The 22457-nt window shown below is 37.8% G+C and overlaps 1 protein-coding gene across 1 annotated transcript in view; it reads left to right on the forward strand.

Annotated features, from left to right (window-relative positions):
* Positions 1 to 22457, forward strand: part of PRKAR2B (protein kinase cAMP-dependent type II regulatory subunit beta) — a 75107-nt gene that overhangs the window by 41793 nt on the left and 10857 nt on the right. The window contains exons 3-6 of the mRNA XM_081101798.1: positions 6368 to 6420; positions 9422 to 9505; positions 15822 to 15928; positions 18541 to 18694. Of these exons, the coding sequence (XP_080957924.1) occupies positions 6368 to 6420; positions 9422 to 9505; positions 15822 to 15928; positions 18541 to 18694 (398 nt within the window). The remainder of the gene's footprint in view (positions 1 to 6367; positions 6421 to 9421; positions 9506 to 15821; positions 15929 to 18540; positions 18695 to 22457) is intronic.

Raw genomic sequence — 22457 nt, forward strand, 5'->3', positions numbered from 1 at the left:
TTGATTTAATCTTCACCCGGGAATATTTTTCCATTGATTTTTAGAGAGGGCAGAAGAGAGAGGGAAAGACAGAGAGAAATATCTATGTGAGAGACACATCGATTGGTTGCCTCCTGCATGCACCCTGACCAGGATGCAGGTGGGGGAGGAGCCTACAACCATGGTGTCCTTGATCAGAATAGAACCTGGGACCCTTTGGTCTGCAGGCCTATGCCTAATCCACTGAGCCAAACCAGCTAGGGCAATTACTAGTATTGTTTCTGCTGAGACATTAACCATTAATTGTTTTTTTTGTTCCCTTGTATAATCTTTTTTGTTGTTGTTTTGATGATTTTCTTTGTTTTTGACTTTTAATAGTTTGACTAAAATGTGCCTAAGCATTTCTTTGTGTTTATTCTAGGCTAAGCTCATTGAACTTCTTGGATCTGTAAATTGATGTTTTTCATAAAAATTTGTAATATTTTAACCTTTATTTCTTCCCATTTCCCCAATTCTTGGTACAGAGCTCCTAAAACCTTGTAATTTTCTAAGTGAAAAGAGTTCTAGTGTTATCATCATAATTAGCTGGTTAATATTAATAAAGGAAAGAAAGCAAAGGGAGGCCAGACATTATGAGCGTGGTCATCTGGGCAGCTTTACCCTCTTGGGAAGCTGTTGGTTTTTTGATCAAAGGATCAGAATTCCTTTTTTATTTCTCTTGGGCTGTTATTAATTTTTAAAAACCCATAACCATCAAATATAATGCTCAAAAATCTTTATTAGACCCTTTTCCGCAAAGCACAATATAATTTCTATTACATGTCCTCTAGTACAGGCAGTCCGCTTACTGACTGCTACTTAATAGTTCTAGAGAATATCATTGAGGAATTGTAGTGATTAGTAGCAAACACACTTGGGGTTTAAAATATTAATGGTCATTCAATATATTCTCAGAATTATTCTTCAGGCTCTTTGAATTGTACCTACTTATCTTACTCTGGGTCATTTGTAAGTTTTTATACTTAAAGAAAATTTACTTGGAATAGTTTATTTTAAAAATATCCTACATGCTCTTGCCTTGTCTTGGATCTTGCACATTGTTAATTTTCTTATATCCTTACTGATGAAAGGAACATTAGTAGCTATGGGGACCGCTGTTTCATGTGAGAGGGAGTGAGGGCTCATGGTACTTCTTCCGGCCTCTGAATCCCACAGGCTACTCATAGTGTATGAACAGTAGAATTATATAGAGTGTTTGAGCCTATCGGGTTCTGGATTCATCCTCACCAGTACATTCTGTATTGACGTGATTCTTTTTATAAATCTGTTGAATGGTTTGTCCTCTAAATTGTGCAATATTTCTTATAAATGAATTAATTATTAAAAGAGGTGGTGGATGTTTAAAGACTAAATGCATACGTGGTCATGTAGTGGAAAGAAAGTGAATTGGAATAGATGCAATGATTGAGTCCACGTGCTCCATAGCTAAAGTTTTTAAATATTTGGATTCCAAGTACAGAAAACTAACATAGTTAGGGCTCCCCCCCCCCCTTTGGAGTGGTTTTGAAGAAAAATTCACACATTTTTTGAAACAGATTAAATTGTTTTATTTTGTGTAGCTTTAATAATAGAAAAATAACAAATGACGAAATTCTCATTTGTCTGAAGCCCTCTATTGCTGCTTATTTATGTATCTTGTGGATACTGATCCAGTAGTATCTTGAGCATGATGGTTTATTTGTGAGGTATGAATGGTTCTTGATTATACAGTCACTTAAAGAGGAGTGGTAGACAGGTGGAAGAAACTTGTTTTTAGAAATATAGAAACAGAAAGGAATTGACAAATTATGCAGTTTTATTGAAAATACCTCTTTTGTTCAAGTACAACAAGAATAATGATTTTTGTAATGAATCAGGGCAGGTTAGTGAACTGTTTAATACAGTACATCTGAAATACTTATGAGACAATAGAATGTTTTATAAGGAGAGCAGCAGGAAAAAAATGTATAGGTATTTTTTAGGATTGGTAATTACATGTCTGGGGTGATTTAGGAACCTACTTGAATGAAGTTTAAAACATAATTTTATAGAACCAGAGGTGGTTTGTGAAGAGCTGATTATTAAAGCCCCATTGATAACCCTCGGGAGAGTAGAACAAACTAGATTAAGTGGAAAAGGAATGCCTATCATTTGACCAAGATAGGGTTATACAGCCTTAACTAAAATCCTTTTAATAAAATTCTGCTGCCATAAACATACTGGTCTGGTCATTAAGTATTCACTTAAGTACTGTTTATTGAAGCCTGCCAACATTTCTGCAAGATAAGTACAGGATGTATATATATTGCTTTTTTTATAGCTGAAGTATATGCAGCAACATGGTGGATTATAATAATTTAATAGTTTGATGCAGGAATATATTAAGTTATATAGTTAATCATTAAATATTCAGTTGTTATTTGAAAAAAAGTGTTAAGGAAATTGTAATGATTCTGTTCTGATTTTATAAGCCTTTGTTAAATTTTTAATTTAATGAACTTTTTTCTTTGTATTTTAAGTAAGCTGTGAGGTTATTTTAGTACTCCCTCTGTTCCCCTTCTAAGCCTCTGAGAGAGAGAGAGAGGAAATCTTGGGCTTAGGGCCATCAGATTGTCTCTTTGGTCATTAGGGCTCTTCACAATATCCTGGTTTTCTCTTCTCTCAGCACACAGTAAAATTATACTTCCCTGTCTCCTTGAAGTTAGGAATGGCCATGTCACTTGTCCTATGAAATCTCTATATATAAGAGGCTAAGTGACTGACTGTCTGACCATCCGACCGACCAACCAGCTGGTACATGTGATGTGCATTGGCAATTTAAAGATAAATGTTGACTCGTGCATGCGCGATATATATAAAACTCTCGCTGGCGCCAATCGCACGCATGTGTTTTGATTTGTCATTGTCGATTGTGTGTTTGGTTGACACTTCTATTATAGAGAAAGGGTAAATAGCGATAATAAAATATTTCTTCTAATTAATTTCCTTTCAGTGTGCACGAATCCGTGCACCGGGCCACTAGTGTGATATATATTTCTTCTTAGCAGAAGTGACATGTATCACTTCCAGGCAGAAGCTTTAGGAATATAGGGGAGGAAAAATTCTCCTATACCTTCTTTGGGTCTCTAGCTGGGCCTAAGTACTAAAGCGACATAAGATTAACGGGAGAAAATCATACAGATTTTATTGATTTTTTTTTTTTTTTTACATTTATATGGGAGCCTTCACAAGAAAGGACCGAAAGAAATTTCTTGTGGCAATATTTTTTCTGATACATCTCCTTAGGCAAGAGAAACAAAAGGAAAAATAAACAAATGGAACTACATCAAACTAAAAAGTTTTGCACAGCAAAGGAAACCATCAACAAAAGGAAAAGACAACCCACTGAATAGGAAAACATTCGCTTATACATCTAATTTTAATATCAAAAATTTATAAAGAACTTGTAAAACTCAACACCAAAAATACAAACAATCCAACTTAAAAAATGGGCAATGGACCTAAATAGACACTTCTCCAAAGAGGATATACAGATGGCCAGTAACATGAAAAGATGTTCAATGTCACTTATCAGAGAAATGAAAATTAAAACCATAATGAGATATCACCTCACACCTGTCACAATGGCTGAGCATTAATCAGCAAACAACAGTGTTGGTGATGATGTGGAGAAAGGAAGACCCTGGTGCATGTTGGTGGAAATACAAATTGGTGCAGACACTGTGGAAAGCAGAATGGATTTTTCTCAAAAAATTAAAAATGGCTGTGGGTTCGATTCCTGGTCAAGGGTACTTATCTGGGTTGCAGGTCCCATCCCCACCCCCAGTTGGGGCCTGTGTGGAAGGCAACCAGTCAATGTGTCTCTCTCACATTGATATTTCTCTCCCCTCTCTTTCTCTGTCCCCCTCCCTCCTCCCTTTCACTCTCTAAAAAACCAATGGAAAAAATATCCTCACCCCTTGGGTGAGGATTCAAAACAAAACAAAATTAAAAATGGAGCTGCCTTATGACCCAATTCCACTTTGGGGAATTTATATGAAGAAACCCAAGACACAAATTCAAAAAAACATATGCACTCCTATGTTCATTGCAGCGTCAGTTAAAATAGTCAAGATTTGCAAGCAGCCCAAGTGTTCATCAATCGATGAGTGGATAAAACAGCTATGGTACATTTACACAATGGAATATTAGTTGTCCATAAGAAATAATAATATTTTACCTTTTGCAATAACATGGATGGACCTGGCGAACATTATGCTAAGTAAAATAAGTCAGTCAGTTAGAGAAAGACAGATACCATATGATTTCACTCATATGTGGAATCTCATGAACAAACTAAACTAACAAGCAAACCCAAGATAGACTCATAGATAGAGAGTGGGCTGACAGCTCTCCGGTGAGTGGTGGGGCCAAGAGCGGGAAGGCAGGGGCCATGGAGGGAAAAAAGAGAGAAAGAACTCATGGACTAGGACAACAGTGTGGTGATGGGGGGTGGGGGGCGCGGGAGGGTGGGTGCTGGGGGGAGATGAAGGAGGGTATGGGGGATAAATGGTGATGGCAATTTTTTCAATTTAATTTTTTAAAAAAGAATAACTCTGGCCTGCATATATAGAGCAATGCCTAGAGGAACAAAAGCTAATGTCAGGTTTTAGAGTAGTAATGGTAATAGCAGTACTAATGATGATAATATTCTTAACGCCATTTGAGGCCCTTGGAAAGACATTTCTCAGCCTTTTGCCTATTCTCTGTTCTTTCAATTTCTATATCTATGGCAGAATTAAGTTCATGTGGGTTAAAGGGTAAATATAAAGAGATCTACTTTTAAAAAAAAACTGAAAGAAAAGAGAAGTAACAAATCTTTAGACTTGCAAATAAAAAAGGAATTTCCAAGCTCAGAACCAGTGGTATTTTGTGATGTTTAACATTTTAATTTAAATCATATTGGGAAAATTTCTCCCTTGATATCAGTACATTAAAAATAAATGTGTAATCTGTAAAAACTTTAATTATAATTAAAAGGCAAACTGGATGAAGTGCTTGTGAAAAATATGACAAAATGGTATTAAAATTGTATAAGTCAAAAAGAATACCAAATACATACATAAATTTCTCATACATAAGGAGGAAGGGGAAAATATAGTCAACTTATAAACATTTGAAAATGATTCAAATTCAATCATAATTTTCAAAAATTTGAATCCTTTTTTCATCTAAATTACAAAGATTTTAAGCTTCAGTATCCAACTCTGTGGTACAGTTTAGAGAAGTCTTCTTACATATAATCTTTGTAGGACAGTGAATGGGTGCAATCTCCCTGGAAAGAAATTTGTTGATGAGTATGTCTTAAAAATTGTCATATCTTTTAACAACACCCCCTCCCCCCAAAAAAAATTACATTTGGGGAATAATTCCTACAGCATAATCTGAAATGTAGACAAATATTTATGCATGAAGATATTTATTGTAAGGTTGTTTGAATAGAAGTCACCTAAGTGTCTAGCATTAGGGGAGTGGTTAATTATAGCTCATGATGAATAATCAGCAGTCCTTAAAACAATATTTACAAAATGTATCTAATGGCATGTAAAATTATTAAAGAAGGTTTTAAAATTGCATATGCAGTATGAACTCAATCCAGAATAAAGACTGGATAGGACTATGCAAAATGTTACAGTATTTGCTCCTGGAAGATTGGGTTATGGGTAATCTGTGAAATTTACTCGTAACTTTATAATTAAATTAATCATTTCGTAGCAGACTTAGACTTATTTTGCTGTTTATTTAGGTAATTTTTAGATGTTATGCATTTCCATAGCTTGGAAACGAAAGTGAAACAGGGTAAGCTATGTTCCTCTGAAAAGAAAAAACAAAAAGCAATTGTCAGATCCTGGCCAGTCTGGCTATGTGGTTAGAACATCACCCCATGCACCAAAAGGTCGTGGCTTCAATTTCCAGTCAAGGGACCATACCTGCGTTGCAGTTTCCATCCTGCATATGGGAAGCAATCAATCCATGTGTCTCTCTCACATCCCTCCCTCCCCACCTCCCTCCCTCCCTCCCTTTCACTCTCAAAAAAATCAATGGAAAAAATAACCTCAAGTGAGGATTAACAACAACAACAAAGCAGTTGTCAGTGTCTTAAAGCGTAGCTCTGTTATTATAATACATTTCATATATATTACAAGAGGAAACTGGTTTGGCATGTTCTGCTTGCCCTGGATGAGGCGAATTAATGGTTTTTAGACCACCATGGTACTCTTCCTGTTTATTAATTTTTTAAGATAGGTATTTATTATAGTATGTTTCTTGATGAAAGAACCTTTAAAAGGCCCATTTTTATTTTTTATAGTATGTGCAGAAGCTTATAATCCTGATGAAGAAGAGGATGATACGGAGTCCAGGGTATGTAATTTATTGAATAAATTAATTTTAAATTACTTCTGTATTTGGGTAAGGAAAATAATAATAGGAAAGATGTTAACAAACAGGAGACATAATGGAATTATTTTGACTGTTTCTTGCCCTAGTCTTATCTCTGTAGCTTACTTCTCCTTCAAGTTCTATAGAATTACTTTATCCAAAGACTCTCTTTGGCTAAAGGAAAGGCGAATATAAAAAAATCACTGCAGTTTGTGGTTTTATTTCTTTTGTAAAAATACAACTTTCTCATAGTGATTCCTCCAACTTTGTTCTTCTTCCTCAAGACTGCTGTGGCTATTTGGGGTCTCCTGTGTTTCTATATAATTTTTTGGAATATTTGTTCTAGTTCTGTGAAATACACCATTGGTATCTGGATAGGAACTGTGTTGCATCTACATACTCCTTTGGGTTTACTATTTTTTTGTTTGTTTGTTTCAGAGTAAGCTTCTGTTATTATAAATTAGCAGGAATAGAAGTCTCTTCTCAGTATTTTTCTTTATTAGAAATACTAAGAAAAATAAATTCTCACTGTGGAAGGAGTCTTGACTTGGGGTGGTGAACACATAATACAGTGCACAGATGATGTCTTGTGGAATTGTGCACCTGAAACCTATATAATTTTGTTAACTAGTGTTACCCCAATAAATTCAACAAAAAGGAAATACAGGAAAATAATACAGTAATTACTAACTAATAATGCAAGAACAAGAAATCAGAGTAAATAACATCTAAAGTGTCAGTAAGTTGTTATTCTTTTTAAGTCTATGAGTCTTTATAGTTTGCTCAGAAACTGGTTTCTTGGAGGTCCTAATGTTTTTATAAAAATTTGTTCATTTTGGTTTGAAGCAACAAATTTTTAAGCTGTGTTCTTTAACTTTTTTTTTCTATTTATTTAGTAAAAAGTAAGCTAAATTAGAGCTTACACTGCCTGGAAAAATGGAAGTAATAATTTACTCTTTTTTTGGTACATGCTTTACAAAAGTCCTCCTTTTTAATTTGGTCTTTAAAAATATAAACAAAAATCTGTTTCTGTAGCTCTCAGAAATATTTTAGTAAGATTGAGTTTTAATACAGAAAAGCAGATACTGCATCCCGAAGTCATAGCATCAGTAAGCTTCCTGAAATATATGTAAAATCCAGTGGTAGCAAGATAAGGAGACTTATGTGACCAGCAGATCTTCAAGGAATTCCCATTTTACTCCCTCACTGTGGCAATTCCAGCACCAGGAGGGTTGGGGGGAAAGATAGAAAATGAATAAGGAACAAGGAAATTGATGTAGAGACCAGAGTTGGCTTAGCTTTCAGGGATTGGTGACTGGATATGTCACATTTCTGGTAAAGCAGAGCATTTACAAGTACACAAAAGTTATCAAAGTTTTGGTTTGCCAACATGGCGCCCAGCACGTTGGACCTAGAAAGTTAGTTCAACAGTGGTGACGTGTTATCCCCAACTTTTTCTCTCTGAGGATAGAGTGTCTCAGCGGCAAACATATAAGATTGCTTTGGCTCAAAGTCTCAATGAATTTCATGAAGCGCGAAATAACTTTTTGTTTCGTGTTATTAGCAAACCTTCCTTAAAGTAGGGAGGAGTGAATTTTGGTTGGCATGATTTAGTTAATGCCCACATTTTTAAAGTTTCTTGTATACAGTGAGTTAGTCGTCATCAAATCTGTTTTTTTTTTTTCCTGTGTTTATGTGTCACCTTACAATGTAGTTTGAGATGAATATTAATTAGTGAACAAAAGTTTGCATATATTATATCCCTATAAGAAAAGATGCAGTGACTTCCTCTCTCAGTGGCTATAGTCGTTTGCACTCACAAATAGGATGTATATATATATATGTACACATATACATATACACTGTAAGTTTCCTCAATTCTTACTGGGCCTGTGATTTTCATTAGTGGTTAGCCATCTGAGATGGGCTTGACGTGCTGATTTTCATTTCCCATGGTAAGTTCTAAAATATGCATGGGCACAAAACACACCACTGCCTGAGTCTGAACTTGCTAACCTGGGGGGAACCACTCCTTTGAAACACATTCAAGTGCTATCCAAAACACTAATTCGAAAAGATATACGCACTGCTGTGTTCATTGTGTCATTATTTACAATAGCTAAGATATGGAAGCAACCTAAGTGCCCGTGAATAGACGATTGGCTAAAGATGGCTCGGTACATGCAGGGCGGGGCAAAAGTAGGTTAACATTTGTGAATGTGGGAAACAGAGTTTATTCCTGTATTATGATTTATTATATTATTGTCCATATGAACAACTATTAACCTACTTTTTCCCCACCCTGTTTATACAACAGAATATTACTTGGCCATAAAAAGAATGAAATCTCACCACTTGTGATAACATGGATGGAACTACAGGATATTACACTAAATGAAATAAGTCAGAGAAAGACAAATTCCATTGATATTACTTATATGTGGACTCTAAAAAAGAAAGTAAATGAACAAAACAGAAAAAAAACTCAGATACAGAAAATAAACTGATGGTTGCCAGATGGGAGAGGGGCTGGGGGACTTGGTGAAAAAGTGAAGGGATTAAAAAGTACAAAGTAGATTTAGAATAGTCATGGAGATGTAAAGTACAGCATAAAGAATATAGTCAATAATATTGTAATAACTGTGGTGTCAGATGGGTACTAGACTTAGAGGGGGGAATCACTTTATAAATTATATAAATGTCTAACCACTATATTGTACACCTGAAACTAATACAATATTGAATGTCAACTGTTATTGAAAAATTAAAAAAAGAAAAACATTCAAGTGTATTAATCAATGTGCAACCCTCCCTGAGATAAATTGTATTATTTTTTCCCTACTTAATGGGCTGATAGGTGTCTAGTCACCGAAATAAACCTCAGCACTCACAAATCTTCCTTTTAACATCCTACTAGGAAATTTTATTCTCGCAAGTAAGAAGAGTAGACTAATTGTTTGTTTATTTAATTTTTTTTTTTTAGATTATACATCCAAAAACTGATGATCAAAGAAATCGATTGCAAGAGGCTTGTAAAGACATCCTGCTATTTAAGAACCTGGATCCGGTAAGATAGATCTCAATAACAGAAATGGTTTTTTCAGTATCTGTGTGAAGAACTGTGCAGCGTCTTGGATTTCACTGTCTGTGCAAGCTGACATCACCCGGGCGATGTAAAGGCCCCACCGTGGGTGCCTGCACACGCAGTGGGTTGTATGAGGAACACTGGTGTTGAGCTTGGGAGGTTCACGCTGTTGGAGCAGGGAGTAAGCAGACCTGCTGTTTGTCTGGGGAAGACATTAACTCCTCCCTCAAAGTTACAAGCTATAAACAAAGCCCTGAGAAATGGCCCAGCTGAAGAAAAGTTAGGACCTTGCATTCTTGGTACACCCAACTGGAACATGCAGGGATGTGCAGGGCCCAGCTGGTAATAGTAACTATATTCTAATCTATAACGTATACATGTTTGCAAAATAACAGTTTACTGGTTTTAAAGGTAGGGGTATTTTTTTGTTCTTTGTAAGGAGTTTGGAATTTCTAGACTTCGGTTTTGGGTGTATGTCTAGAATACCCCCTCTCAGTATGAGTGAGCATGCTGCTCAGAGTTTGCCCTGTTTGACGTCCATCATCACAGCTGACGCTTATTCACGGCCATCCGGTCATTTGGGAAAGAGCCCTGCTGCCGTGTTCCAGCTGTACACACTGAGTCAGCTTCGGCGACTTACCTCAGCTTTTTCTCGGTCAAACGTTGTCAGTGTCTTAGTTTTCAGATTGATGGCCTAGAGAAGAAGGCATTTCATCTAGACCCACTCCTTTTAGGGTGAGGTTTACTTTAAAAGGCCGATTTTATAAAGAGGAAGGTTCTGCATTATGCCAAGTCTACACTGGGTCTTATTACAAACATATTTTTAAAAGCTCTTGTTTCTAATACCATTTAATGTTTATATCATGCTCTTCAGGAACTTGGATTACATTTTACGACTTTGGAGATCTTGTTTTGGGACCACACATTTTAAGTTTTGACCAGTTTGATTAAATTATCCCTTAGCTTGCAAAACTAGGAGCTATAGCCGAGACCGGTTTGGCTCAGTGGATAGAGCGTCGGCCTGCGGACTGAAAGGTCCCAGGTTCGATTCCGGTCAGGGGCATGTACCTTGGTTGCGGGCACATTCCCAGTGGGAGATGTGCAGGAGGCAGCTGATCGATGTTTCTCTCTCATCGATGTTTCTAACTCTCTATCTCTCTCCCTTCCTCTCTGTAAAAAATCAATAAAATATAAAAAAAAACAAAAAAAAAACTAGGAGCTATAAAGAATGGGGTTGCTGCTTATTCTATCTAATAATAGAAGACTAAAAAATGGAATTAAGATAGAAAATTTAAGAATTTAGTGTGTAGCCCTGGCGGGGTGGCTGAGTATTTTTGTAAAGTGATTATTTTTATAAACATGGGAATTTTTTTAGACATTTTTTGCTACTTTGTTGAAAGTCTTCAATATATAATATATTAAAGGTCTTCATTGTATTTATTTTTTTAACAAAGAAAAAGCTAGTTCATGAAACTACTAATTAATGAATTATCATTATTGAATGTTTTATAGGTAAAAAGCAAATATTATTTACATATTGTTTCCAAGAGATCTTTTATTGAGTGCGAGCTCAAACCATTTTGACTTATTTCCCCCACTATCTCACTTTCCCTTCTAGGAAAGATACAGAATATAAATAAGTAAAAGTTAATTCTTCTCAGCAAATTACCACCTGTATGTAACAAGAAACTTATCCTCAAACTTGGCAGATTGAAGACCTTAGGTTAAGCTCTTATTTCAAGTAGCTTTCTAGTTTTTATGGTATACATTTTTTTTACAATAACCCAAATGCATTTATTTGAATTACATGTTCAATGCCTATACTCTGCTTATAATGCAGCAACTTCTTTCAGTTCAATTCCTTGACTACCCACTGTGCCCCAAGGCCTGTCTAAAGTGTTGAAGGCCACAGAAAGAGTTAGACGTGGTACTGTCCTCTTGGAACGAAAATCAAGGAGGGGTTCAAATACGCATACAGAGCAGTTGGGGTAAAACATGATAAATGCTGTGCCACGGTCAGGGCACTAAGAGAGGATGAGGGTCTCTTAGCCTCACCCGAGGGTTCAGGAGGCTGGAGAAGCCACCTCAGGAAATGAGTAGGAGACTGCCAGTTGAAGAAAAGTACAGAGTGTTAGCACTGGAGCCTCAAGTGGGAGACATCCAGAGGTGGGAGCTCAGACGTGTGCTGTGTGACCATTCCTGAATGCCTCGCTGTAGCATGGGGCACGTACTGGACACAGTGGGCAGGCACAACTGAACATTTTAAGCAGAGGATGTGACAATCAGATGTGTCTAAGGTCATGGTGGTGGCCTCGTAGAGGGTTGAGTTAAAGACGGGAGAGTGACAGGGCAAGGACAAAGGAATGGAGCTCGGTGGGGGAAACAGTGCTATGATCCAGGGAGAAGAAATGGACCCAACTAGGGAAGGGGAAAAGGGATGGTTTCACAAAATAGTCAGAATTAGCAGGAGCTGGTACTTGCTGATCGAATAAATTGGGACCTGACGGAAGAGTCTGGGATGACTCCCAGTGTCTAGCTGGAATGATGGGAAGAAAACTCCCCAGAGGAACAGGAAACAGTCATTACTGACGAACAAGAACAATAATCTTGGCTTCGTGTCTACTATCTCATTTGCATTTCCTGAAGTCATTGTTTATCCTGAAAATCTTGCACCTCCTAGGCCTCAGAACATTCTTCCTTGGAGTGCTTTATATTCATGTGCTAAGCACAGCATTTATAATTATTAGTCTCTTTGAAGATATTCTTTTCATGAATATTTTAATGCTCAACTCAGTAGGCCATTTTTCTCCTGAAATATTTCTAATATGAGGCAAACTGAAATAATTTTCCTAAGCTATAGGATAATCTCTTTCATTAATGGAGAGTAAATTGTTATTTGTTAAAAATATATTTTTATTAATATCAGAGAGGAAGGAAGAGGGAGAGAGAGATAGAAACATCAATGATGAGAGAGAACCATTGATCGGCTGCCTCCTGCACGCCCCACACTGGGATCGAGCCCGCAACCCAGGCATGTGCCCTGACCGGGAATTGAACTGTGACCTCCTGGTTCATAGGTCAGTGCTCAACCACTGAGCCATGCCAGCCCCACTAAATTGTTACTTTTATTTGAGTCGGAGCCCTTTTACTGAGCTCAGCCTTGAAACTGCATTCTGTAGGAGAATAATATGTGGATTGCCTACAGTAGTTGTCAGTCATTGTGCTAAGCCTCTGCATATTAACTATTTCCTAAGTTCTTCCCAGTCTGTGCATAATTATGGGGAAATTACATTTTGATTGACTAGAACAGACACCTGTCACATAGAGAAGTTCTGGAAGAATTAATTGTGCTGTATTTTTTCAGGAATGACTTTTTTATATAGCCTTATATGCATTCTTAAGCTTTATGTTTTAAAATGCAGCTAATTCAAAGATAGCAAAAATACTTTCTATAGCCGTGTTTTTCAGCTATGTCTCCATTTGACATTTACAGCCAGAGCTGATCAATAGAAGTAATATTACCCCTCCATCTGCCCTAAAAGAGTTGAAATATAAACAGTAAGGGAAACAAAATATTAGTAAACCACTTAATCAAATGTTATAATTTTGATAGGTGACCATATGTTGCCTGGCTGGTGAATGCATTTGGGTAAAATGGCCCCTGTGGGGTCAATTAGCACCACATTGAGAAAGCACCGTTTTACTGCCGCCTCGGCATCCTCTTCAGCCCTGGCTGCTGTTTCAGGAAGAGGTGCCGGAGCTCACACAGAGACCCAGGGCAGGCGAGAACACCACTTCCTGTACCCATCAGCATGGCCCTCCCAGCAGTGTTTCTTAGCTCACATGAAGATGCAATGTTACGTTCTCTGTTTAAATGGAGAATTGGGTTTTTAAGGAATGAAACATGTTCCATCAGTATACGTACACAGTTTACAGAAACTCCAAAAGAACGAAGGAGTAGAAACCCTAAAGCAACAAAAGAGCGGTCAGTGAAAGGAGATCTCCGTCACCCCTGCCGCCCAGCAGCCCACTTCCTCAGGAGCCAGGTTCTGTTAGCTTTATCGTGCGTTTTTCCAGGGCTGTGCTATGTATCTGTAAGTATAACCTTTTTAAAATATTGGTGGCAGGAAACTCTACACAGTGTTCTGCCCAGATCTTTTTTTTTTTTTTTACTTAGTCATATGTCTGTATTTATAGAGATCCCATAATCTTCTTTTAAAAATATTTTTATTAGCATTAATTTATTTGTAAAAGCTAAAATTGGTAAGATGTATTATGAAGCTAAATCATGAAAACATTAACATTTTGTTGTCTTAATGTATTAAAATTGTATATATAATAAGGGGGCCTCAATAGCAAAATAATATTGAAAAAGAACAATTTAAAAGATACACTTGCCAGTTTCCAAACTTTTATTGCAAAGCTACAGTAATCAAAACAATGTGTCACTACTGCCCTAGTTGGTTTGGTTCAATGGATAGAGCATCAGCTTGCGGACTGAAGGGTCTCAGGTTCGATTCCAATCAAGGGCACATGCCCGGGTTGTGGGCTCGATCCTCAGTAGGGGGCATGCAAGAGATAGCCTATCAATGGTTCTCTCTCATCATTGATGTTTCTCTCTCTCTCCCTCTCCTTCCTCTCTGAAATCAATAAAAATATATTTTAAAAAGAAAACAGAAAAAAACAATGTGTTACTGGCATAGGGATAGACATATAGAACAATGGGATAATGGAGAGTCTAGAAATAAACTTATACATCTATGACTATTTGATTTCAACAAGAATTTGAAGACCATTCAATAATGAAAGAGTAGTCTCTTCAACAAATGAATATCCACACATAAAAGAACAAAGTTTAACTCCTACTTCATTCCATATATAAAAATTAACTCAAAGTGGATCAAAGACCTACATGTAAACTCTAAAACTATGAAACTCTTAGACAAGAACACAGAGGTTTTCTTCATGACCTTGGGTCTAGCAGTGGATCCTTAGATGCCAAAAAAACAGGAGTAAGAAAAGAAAAAAAAGATAAACTAGATTTCATAATAATAAAATTGTGCATCCAAGGACATTATTTTTTAAAAAGTGAAAAGACAACTTACATAATGGGAGAAAATATTTGCCAATCATATGTATGATAAGGACTTGGTATCCAGAATATATAAAGAACTCTTACAATTCAGCAACAAAAAGAGAAGCAACTCAACTCAAAAATGGGCAAAGTATAGGCATAGATATTTCTCCAAAGAATATATATACAAATGACCAAGAAGCACATGAAAAAATTTCAACATGGTTAGTCGTTAGGGAAATGCAAATCAAAACCAGTTTACCCATATAAATGGCTATAACAAACAACAACAACAAAAAGGAAACTAGCTGGTTTGGCTCAGCGGATAGAGCGTTGACCTGATGCCCCCTGGTCGGGATGCGTGCAGGAGGCAACCATTCAGTGTGTCTCTCTCACATTGATGTTTCTCTCTCTGTGTCTCTCCCCCTCCCTTCCACTCTCTCTAAAAATCAATGGGAGGGAAAAATCAATGGAAAGATATTCTCGGGTGAGGATTAACAAAACAAACAAACAGAAAAGGGAAATTAAGTGTTGGTGAATCAGTCCCATCCTGACCCAGCCAGGTGTTTTCCAGCCTGATGGTGCCCTGACAGTTGGTTGACCCCTTCACGCTGCAGGCCCAGCTACCCAACTTTGGGCTGTGCCCTCTCTCTGCCACCTGCCATTTAGCTCACCTGTGCTATAGAAATCTCACCTCCATCAGTTTCCCCTTCCCATACTCTATACTGTGTGTATTCATACCTTCATATTGCCTGTGAAATGTTCAAAAGGAAGAGTCACATGTGGTCTGTTCGTGTTTTTCATCCAGAGCATCTTGTTTCTTCAGTCTGTGCTTTCCACTTGTATCCCTCCCCCGCCCCCCTAAGAAATTTGCAATAGTTCCTTGCTTAACCTGGTCATTTTAGTTGCTAAGATTGTATTTCACAAAGTTTATGTGGTTTGGTGGTTGATTTTTCATGTTAAAGTGGTGATAATTGCAAATATTCTGAAATAGACTAATTATAATTACTTTCATTTAGATATTGAATATGAGAGTAAATATTTAATCATCTCTGTATGTGATCAGAAAGACTGTTGTTTCTTTTTTGACATGACTTAATAGCAGTGGTGATATTTCCAATTCTTTGCACTTGTTCACAGAAATATAAAACTAATTATGATTACTTAGGAAAACATGTTCTAGATAAACATAAAGATTATATCTTTTCTTTTAAAAAAAAATAGGAGCAGATGTCTCAGGTATTAGATGCCATGTTTGAAAAATTGGTCAAAGAAGGGGAACACGTAATTGATCAAGGTGATGATGGTGACAACTTTTACGTAATCGATAGGTAAGTTTTGCATAACTTCCCTACTGAAATGTAACGAACCTCTCATGTAAAATTTCAATTGTTATAATGATAGCAAATTAATACATAGTTGCTTTTGCCTCTTTACTCTGATTACTACCTAATAGGCACTGTAACCCCGCTCTGGATGCTTTTAGGGGTAATTAGGTAAGAGTTCTAAAATGTAATAGCAGTCTGAACGGAGTCTGTATTTCTTCACTTTTGTAAAGCGATGATGACGTGTTCATGAGACAGTTGGTATCCCCAGCCCTTCTCACATTGTGTGGGACACAGATCGTCTCCAGCCTGATTTATTGGATCACATTTGCTTCTCTGGGTACAACTGTGTTCAACTCGGAAGCCTTGCGGAAAATGATTCGCCATCTGCCTGCTCAGTCCTCATGCCTTGATCCTGACTCTGGGTGCTGCCTTTCGTAACTCAGCAGTGCTGCTCTCTGAATCAAGGGTTTTCACTGATGCCTCCATTCCCTCATCCCACATGCTCCCGTGACCTTAGGCAGTCGTAGCTAGAGCTGCGGTGGAGTCTGATTTTAGAACAGAACAGAACCACTTGTCTCCTATGTAAGTTAAAGTCGTGGTTTTGGTATCATTAATGGCTTTCATCAGTGAAACACCTCAGAAATGTATTCAACTGTTTACTTGTATTTAATTGTAGGGGCATATTAGAACCCCACATACAGTACAGGATTAATCTTCTCTTAGTAGGTAGTGTGACTATAATAATTCCCTTACGTTTGTCTGTAGCACATCCTTTTCAGGTAGATCCTAGTCACCCATTTGGCAGGTGAAAACTCCCAGGCACACAGAAGTGACGTGAGTAGGTTAAGATCGCCCAGATGATGGGTGTAGAGCCAACCCCGCCGCCAGGTCTCTTGTGTTCTTTCCATGCCTGAGGCCTCACATTATCGGGGAAGGGATCTATATAAAAAAGCAGCACACAGTATTTTAACAGATGTTAGATTCGTGATTTCAACCGGACTATTGCTTACTTTCTTTCTCATCAGCACGTTTATTGTATATTTTATCTTATTCAAAGTAGAAAATGTAGAGAACAGTTTTAGTGCAAAAGTGTAAATAGTCTGAAATAGAAGGATCAATCTATACGTGAAAAATAATTATTCATGAAAAAATTCTAGATGGTATCCTTGAAACAGCCATTCTGTCTGTGAATTGTATTAAAAGTCAGTATTCCTTTCCTTACTCATTAATATCTTTCTCTATTATTTTACGTTTTTGTTTGTATTGTATTTTTACCATTCCTAATCCATCTTTTAATAAAAGCAGTCCCTTTTGCGTCTGTGTTAGGCTTTAACCCAGTGATGGCGAACCTATGACACACATGTCAGAGGTGACACGCGAACTCATTATTTTTGGTTGTTTTTTCTTTGTTAAATGGCCTTTAAGTATATAAAATAAATATCAAAAATATGTCTTTGTTTTCCTATGGTTGCAAATATCAAAAAATTTCTATATGTGACACGGCACCGCCAGAGTTAAGTTAGGGTTTTTCAAAATGCTGACACGCTGAGCTCAGAAGGTTCGCCATCACCGCTTTAACCAATAAGATAAAGCCAAAGAACCATTTGCCATCACAGGCGCTTCAGCAAGCCTTGAAGCCTTGTTCTCCAGCCCTCCACAGAAGAGTGTAGTTCATGAAAATATAGGATCTGGACGTATGTAGTTCAGTAGCATGCAAAATGAGGCTTGTTCGCCTAGCAAAAGAACTCCAACTAAAAGATAAGCACAGAGAAACTTATCAGTATTTAGTCTGATCAGGTATTTAGTCTGAATTTCTGCCATGTTTTATGCTTTTTCTTAGTTTAGGGTTTGATGTAAAGTAAAGGGCCAGATGATGTAAATTTGTTAGGCTTTGTGGGCCTTGTGGCCTCTGTTGCAGCTACTCAACTCTGTTGCCACAGCCCAAATCAGCTATCGGTTACGCATAAACCCATGTGTTTGTGTCCAGTAAAACTATCTGCGAAAGCAGGTATCCAGTGTGTGGGCCACAGTTCGCCAGCCCTTCCTCGATGATAAAAGACCTTCACAAGTACTGTACAGTAGTGATTGACCAAGTTGTTAGAACTATTTTATATATATACATACATATATATAGTTACTTTCTTCTGATCTCAAAAGTAATACATGTTCATTTTAGAAACAGAAACTTTTTAATGAGAGAATTAATGTCCCTGGAATCTTTCACTGTTCCCATGCTCACAGATAACTGTAGTCAGCATTTTCATATACATTCTCTCAGATAGCAGTCTATGCATATACTGCTTGGTTGCTCTTAGTTATATTTTTAGCATTTATTTTATTACCTCAAATTTGTATTGTTTTGCCTCATTATCCCCAGCAGGCACAAGTATGCTCCTCACCCTTGTCTAGTTGATGGTTCCTTCATGCTTGTGTGGACCAGTTGGTGTCCCTGGCATATGTTAATGCCCTTTTACTGCTTATTGTCATTGGAGGGGAAAGGGAGGTTGGGAATGAAATTTTATTGCACACACAGGGCTTTTCTCTCATATCGGGTTTTATTGGAATGAGGTTTTACCTGAATTACTTTTGCCTCTTATTTTCCCTGTGTCCAACAGAGGAACATTCGATATTTATGTGAAATGTGATGGTGTTGGAAGATGTGTTGGTAACTATGATAATCGTGGGAGCTTTGGAGAACTGGCCTTAATGTACAACACACCCAGAGCAGCTACAATCACTGCTACCTCTCCTGGTGCTCTGTGGGGTTTGGTGAGTGACATATTTCTTTGAGCTCGGTGTTATTTGTAAAAAGCATTATGACAACAACCAGGTAGAGACAGTATTTTATTTTGAATAGGTGGGTTTATTTGGGATCACCAGGCACCAGGGGATTTCACTAAGCAACTACTGGATGCTGAAAGGTTGGGCACTAAGACCAGGCTGAGTGAAATCTTCATGTCGTTTTCCCCAGTCAAGTCAGGTGCTGAATGTACTCTTCCTGGGAAAAGACACTCAGATCCAAAATGGTCCTCTTTTATTCCCTTTTAACCAGCCAGCCACACAACAAACAAACAACCAAAGCGTTCAGTGCTATTTCTTGACATAGCTTTCTGTGTAAGGACAATGGAACCTCACTTCTCAAACTTAATTTGCTCAGATGGCTGTTCGAGAGGCGAATTGTTTGAAAACCGAATCATTCTTTCCCAGTAGAGAAATAATGTAAATTGGAATAATCCATCCCAGACCCCCAAATGATTTTCTGTTTTAACCTTTCTCATATGCAATACATGTCTAATGTACTGTTTAATCTACAATTAAAACTTCTCAAGTATACAGAACCATCCCTGCTAGCCTTAAACAAAATTTTAACGTATCACTGCCTCCGAAATGCTGTTACTGGTTAACTGCTTTTCATTTATCCAAACAACAGATTTTCTACCTATTCAATTGCCTGTGATTGTTGTTTTGTGAGCACTTTCACACCCTTAGCAGCATTATGTTTTAAAATTGTACTAACCATTGATTTCGCCAGCAACAAAAGCATCTCTCCTTTATCGCCCGAGAGATGCTTTTTGCGATGCTGAGGTATCAGCATGAAAGGGTTGTCAGGTCGAAAACTGTTAAGTTTTGGTCGACAACCAAGACATTTGTGTAAACCTCTTAGTCGAGAACCAAATTGTTCTAGGTGGGAGATGTTCGAGAAGCGAGGTTTGACCGTATTGTAATCTGTGGGCAAAACATAGGCAGTGGCTGACCTTGGCCTGCACTTCCCTGGAGGCCCCAGAGCCAGTGCACCCACAGGACATCAGAGCACCACCCAACCACCTCTACAAGTGGCACACTCAAGGGGCAGACTCAGCAGGCACCAGAACCCCACTGGATTAAGCCCTGCTCTGTGAGGTAGGCACCCACACAGCTGATCCTCCATGGTGGTTGGTGGGCAGTGGTCGTAGTCAGTCCTTGCAGCCAATGAGCCTGGGGGTAAATCCCTCCCATTGACATGCCAATAGCAATCAAGGCTCAACTACAACAGGAAGGTATACACAGCCCACATGGGGGACAGGAGGGTGCACCCGCGTGCCCAGCTTGGGTGATTGAGGAAAGCTGTGCCACTGGACCCTATGGGACTTCTACTACATGAGGCCACCAAGCCTGAGAGACGAAGCAGCTCTACCAAACTGATAGAAACAAACACAAGGAAGCTGCCAAAATGAGAATACAAAGAAACACCTCCCAGATGAAAGAAGAAAACAAAGCTCCTTTAAAAAAGAACTAATTAAAATAGAGACAAGCAATCTGCTAGATGCAGAGTTAAAAACACTGGTTATAAGAATGCTCGGTGAACTTAGTGAGTGCTTCATCAGCATAAAAGAGGACATGCAAACCATAAAAAAAAGAACCAGTCAGAAATGAAGGATACCCAAACTGAAATGAATAATTTACCGGTAATCAACAGTAGAGTAGTTGAAGCCGAGGATCAAATCAGTAATTTGGAATATAAGGAGACAAAAACCACTCAATCAGAACAGCAAACGGGGTGGGGAGGATGTGCATAGGGTAAGGAACCTCTCTGACAACTTCAAGCACACCAATATTCGCATCATGGGGAGTACCGGAAGGAGAACAGAGAGAGCAAGAAACTGAAAATCTGTTTGAAAAAATAGTGACAGAAAACTTCCCTAACCTCGTGAAGGAAGTAGACATACAAGTCCAGGAAGTGCAGAAAGTCCCAAATAAGATGAACCCAAAGAGGCACAACATAATTAAAATGCAAAATGTTAAAGACAGAGAATCTTAAAAGAAGAGAAAAGCAGTTATTACCTACAAGAGAGTTCCCATAAGACTGTCAGGTGATTTCTCAAATGAAACTTTACAGACCAGAAGGGATTGGCAAGAAATATTCAAAGTGATGAAAAACAAGGACCTACAACCAATACTACTCTACCTACCAAAGTTATCATTTAGAATCAAAGGTTATACAAAGAGCTTTCCAGACAAGAAAAAGCTAAAGGAATTCATCACTACCAAAGCAGTATTACATGAAATGTGAAAGGGTCTTCTTCAAGAAGGGGGTGGTGGTGGTGGAATATATGAACTGCCCTGGCTGGTGTGTCTCGGTTGGGCATCAACCTGTGGATCAAAAGGTTGCCAATTCGATTGCCAGTCAGGGCACATGCCCAGGTTGCATGCTCTATCCCCTATAAGGGGCGTGTAGGAGGCAGAAAATCAATTTTATGCTCTCATATCGATGTTTCTCTCCCTCTTCCTTCCTCTCTCTCAAAAAAGTCAACATCTTTTTTAATGTTTAAAAAATGTGAATAATAAAATGGCAGTTAAGGCAATAAATATATATATATCAGCAATTGAATCTAAAAAAACAAAGTAAGCAAACAAGCAGAACAGAAACAGACTCATAAATAGAAAACATTTTGACAATTTTCAGATGGGAGGGGTACTGGAAAGACAGGTAAAAAAGACAAAGGGGTTAAGAAAATTGGTTGTTTCAGAATAGTCATGGGGATGTAAAGTATAGCAAAGAGAATATAATATTCTAGTAACTATGTATGGTGTTAGATGGGCACCAGATTTATCGGGATGATCACTTAGTAAGTCATATAATGCAGCGGTCGCCAACCTTTCGGACCTCACAGACACCAGTGGTCTGAGGTCCACTGGTTGGTGACCACTGATTACAATGACTAATGACTGGAGTGTACATCTGAAAGTAATATGATATTGTATTGTCCGGTGTAATTGAAAAATAAAAAATGATTTAAAATGTATATCAAACAATGAAAGAAGAAAGTTGCTGCAGGAGTAGTTTGTTAAAGTTCTCATTACAAAGAAAAAGTTTTTTTAACTATGTAAAGTGACGGATATTAACTAAGCTTATTGTGGTGATCAGTTTGCAATATATACAAATATTGAATCATGTTTTACACCTGAAACTCACGTTACATGTCAATTATGCCTCATAAATGCTGATCATGCTGGCCAGTGTTTCTCAATGGTTAGAGTGTTGGCCACTGCCCTGAAGTGTTGTGGATTTGATTCCTGGTCAAGGGCACATACCTGGGTTGCAGGTTTGATCCCCAGCCCTGGCCTGGACACTGGGAGGCAATCAGGGGATGTCTCTCTCTCACATCCATGTTTCTATCCTTCCCCCTTTCCTTCCCTCCCTTCTACTCTCTCTAAAAATCAATGGAAAAAATATCCTCAGGTGCGGATTAACAAAAGAAAAAAAATGCTGGTCATGCCTTCTTGAACTGATTTTGTAATGCTGTAAGGTATTATTTATGGTAAAAGAACTGAGTGCTAGTGCAAACTCATAGAAACCGAGACAGTGGTGGCTGCCAGGGGCGGAGGGTGGAGGAAATGGGAAGATATTTGTCAAAAGCTACAAAATTCCAGTTATCAGATGAATAAATTCTGGGATCTAGTATATAGTGTGATGATTATAGTTAACAGTATTGTATTATATATTTGAAAGTTACTAAAAGTGAATCTTAAATGTTCTTACTACGAAGGAGAA

The sequence above is a fragment of the Myotis nattereri genome (genome assembly GCF_964212035.1).
Source record: "Myotis nattereri genome assembly, chromosome: 11".
Taxonomy (NCBI): Eukaryota; Metazoa; Chordata; class Mammalia; order Chiroptera; family Vespertilionidae; genus Myotis; species Myotis nattereri.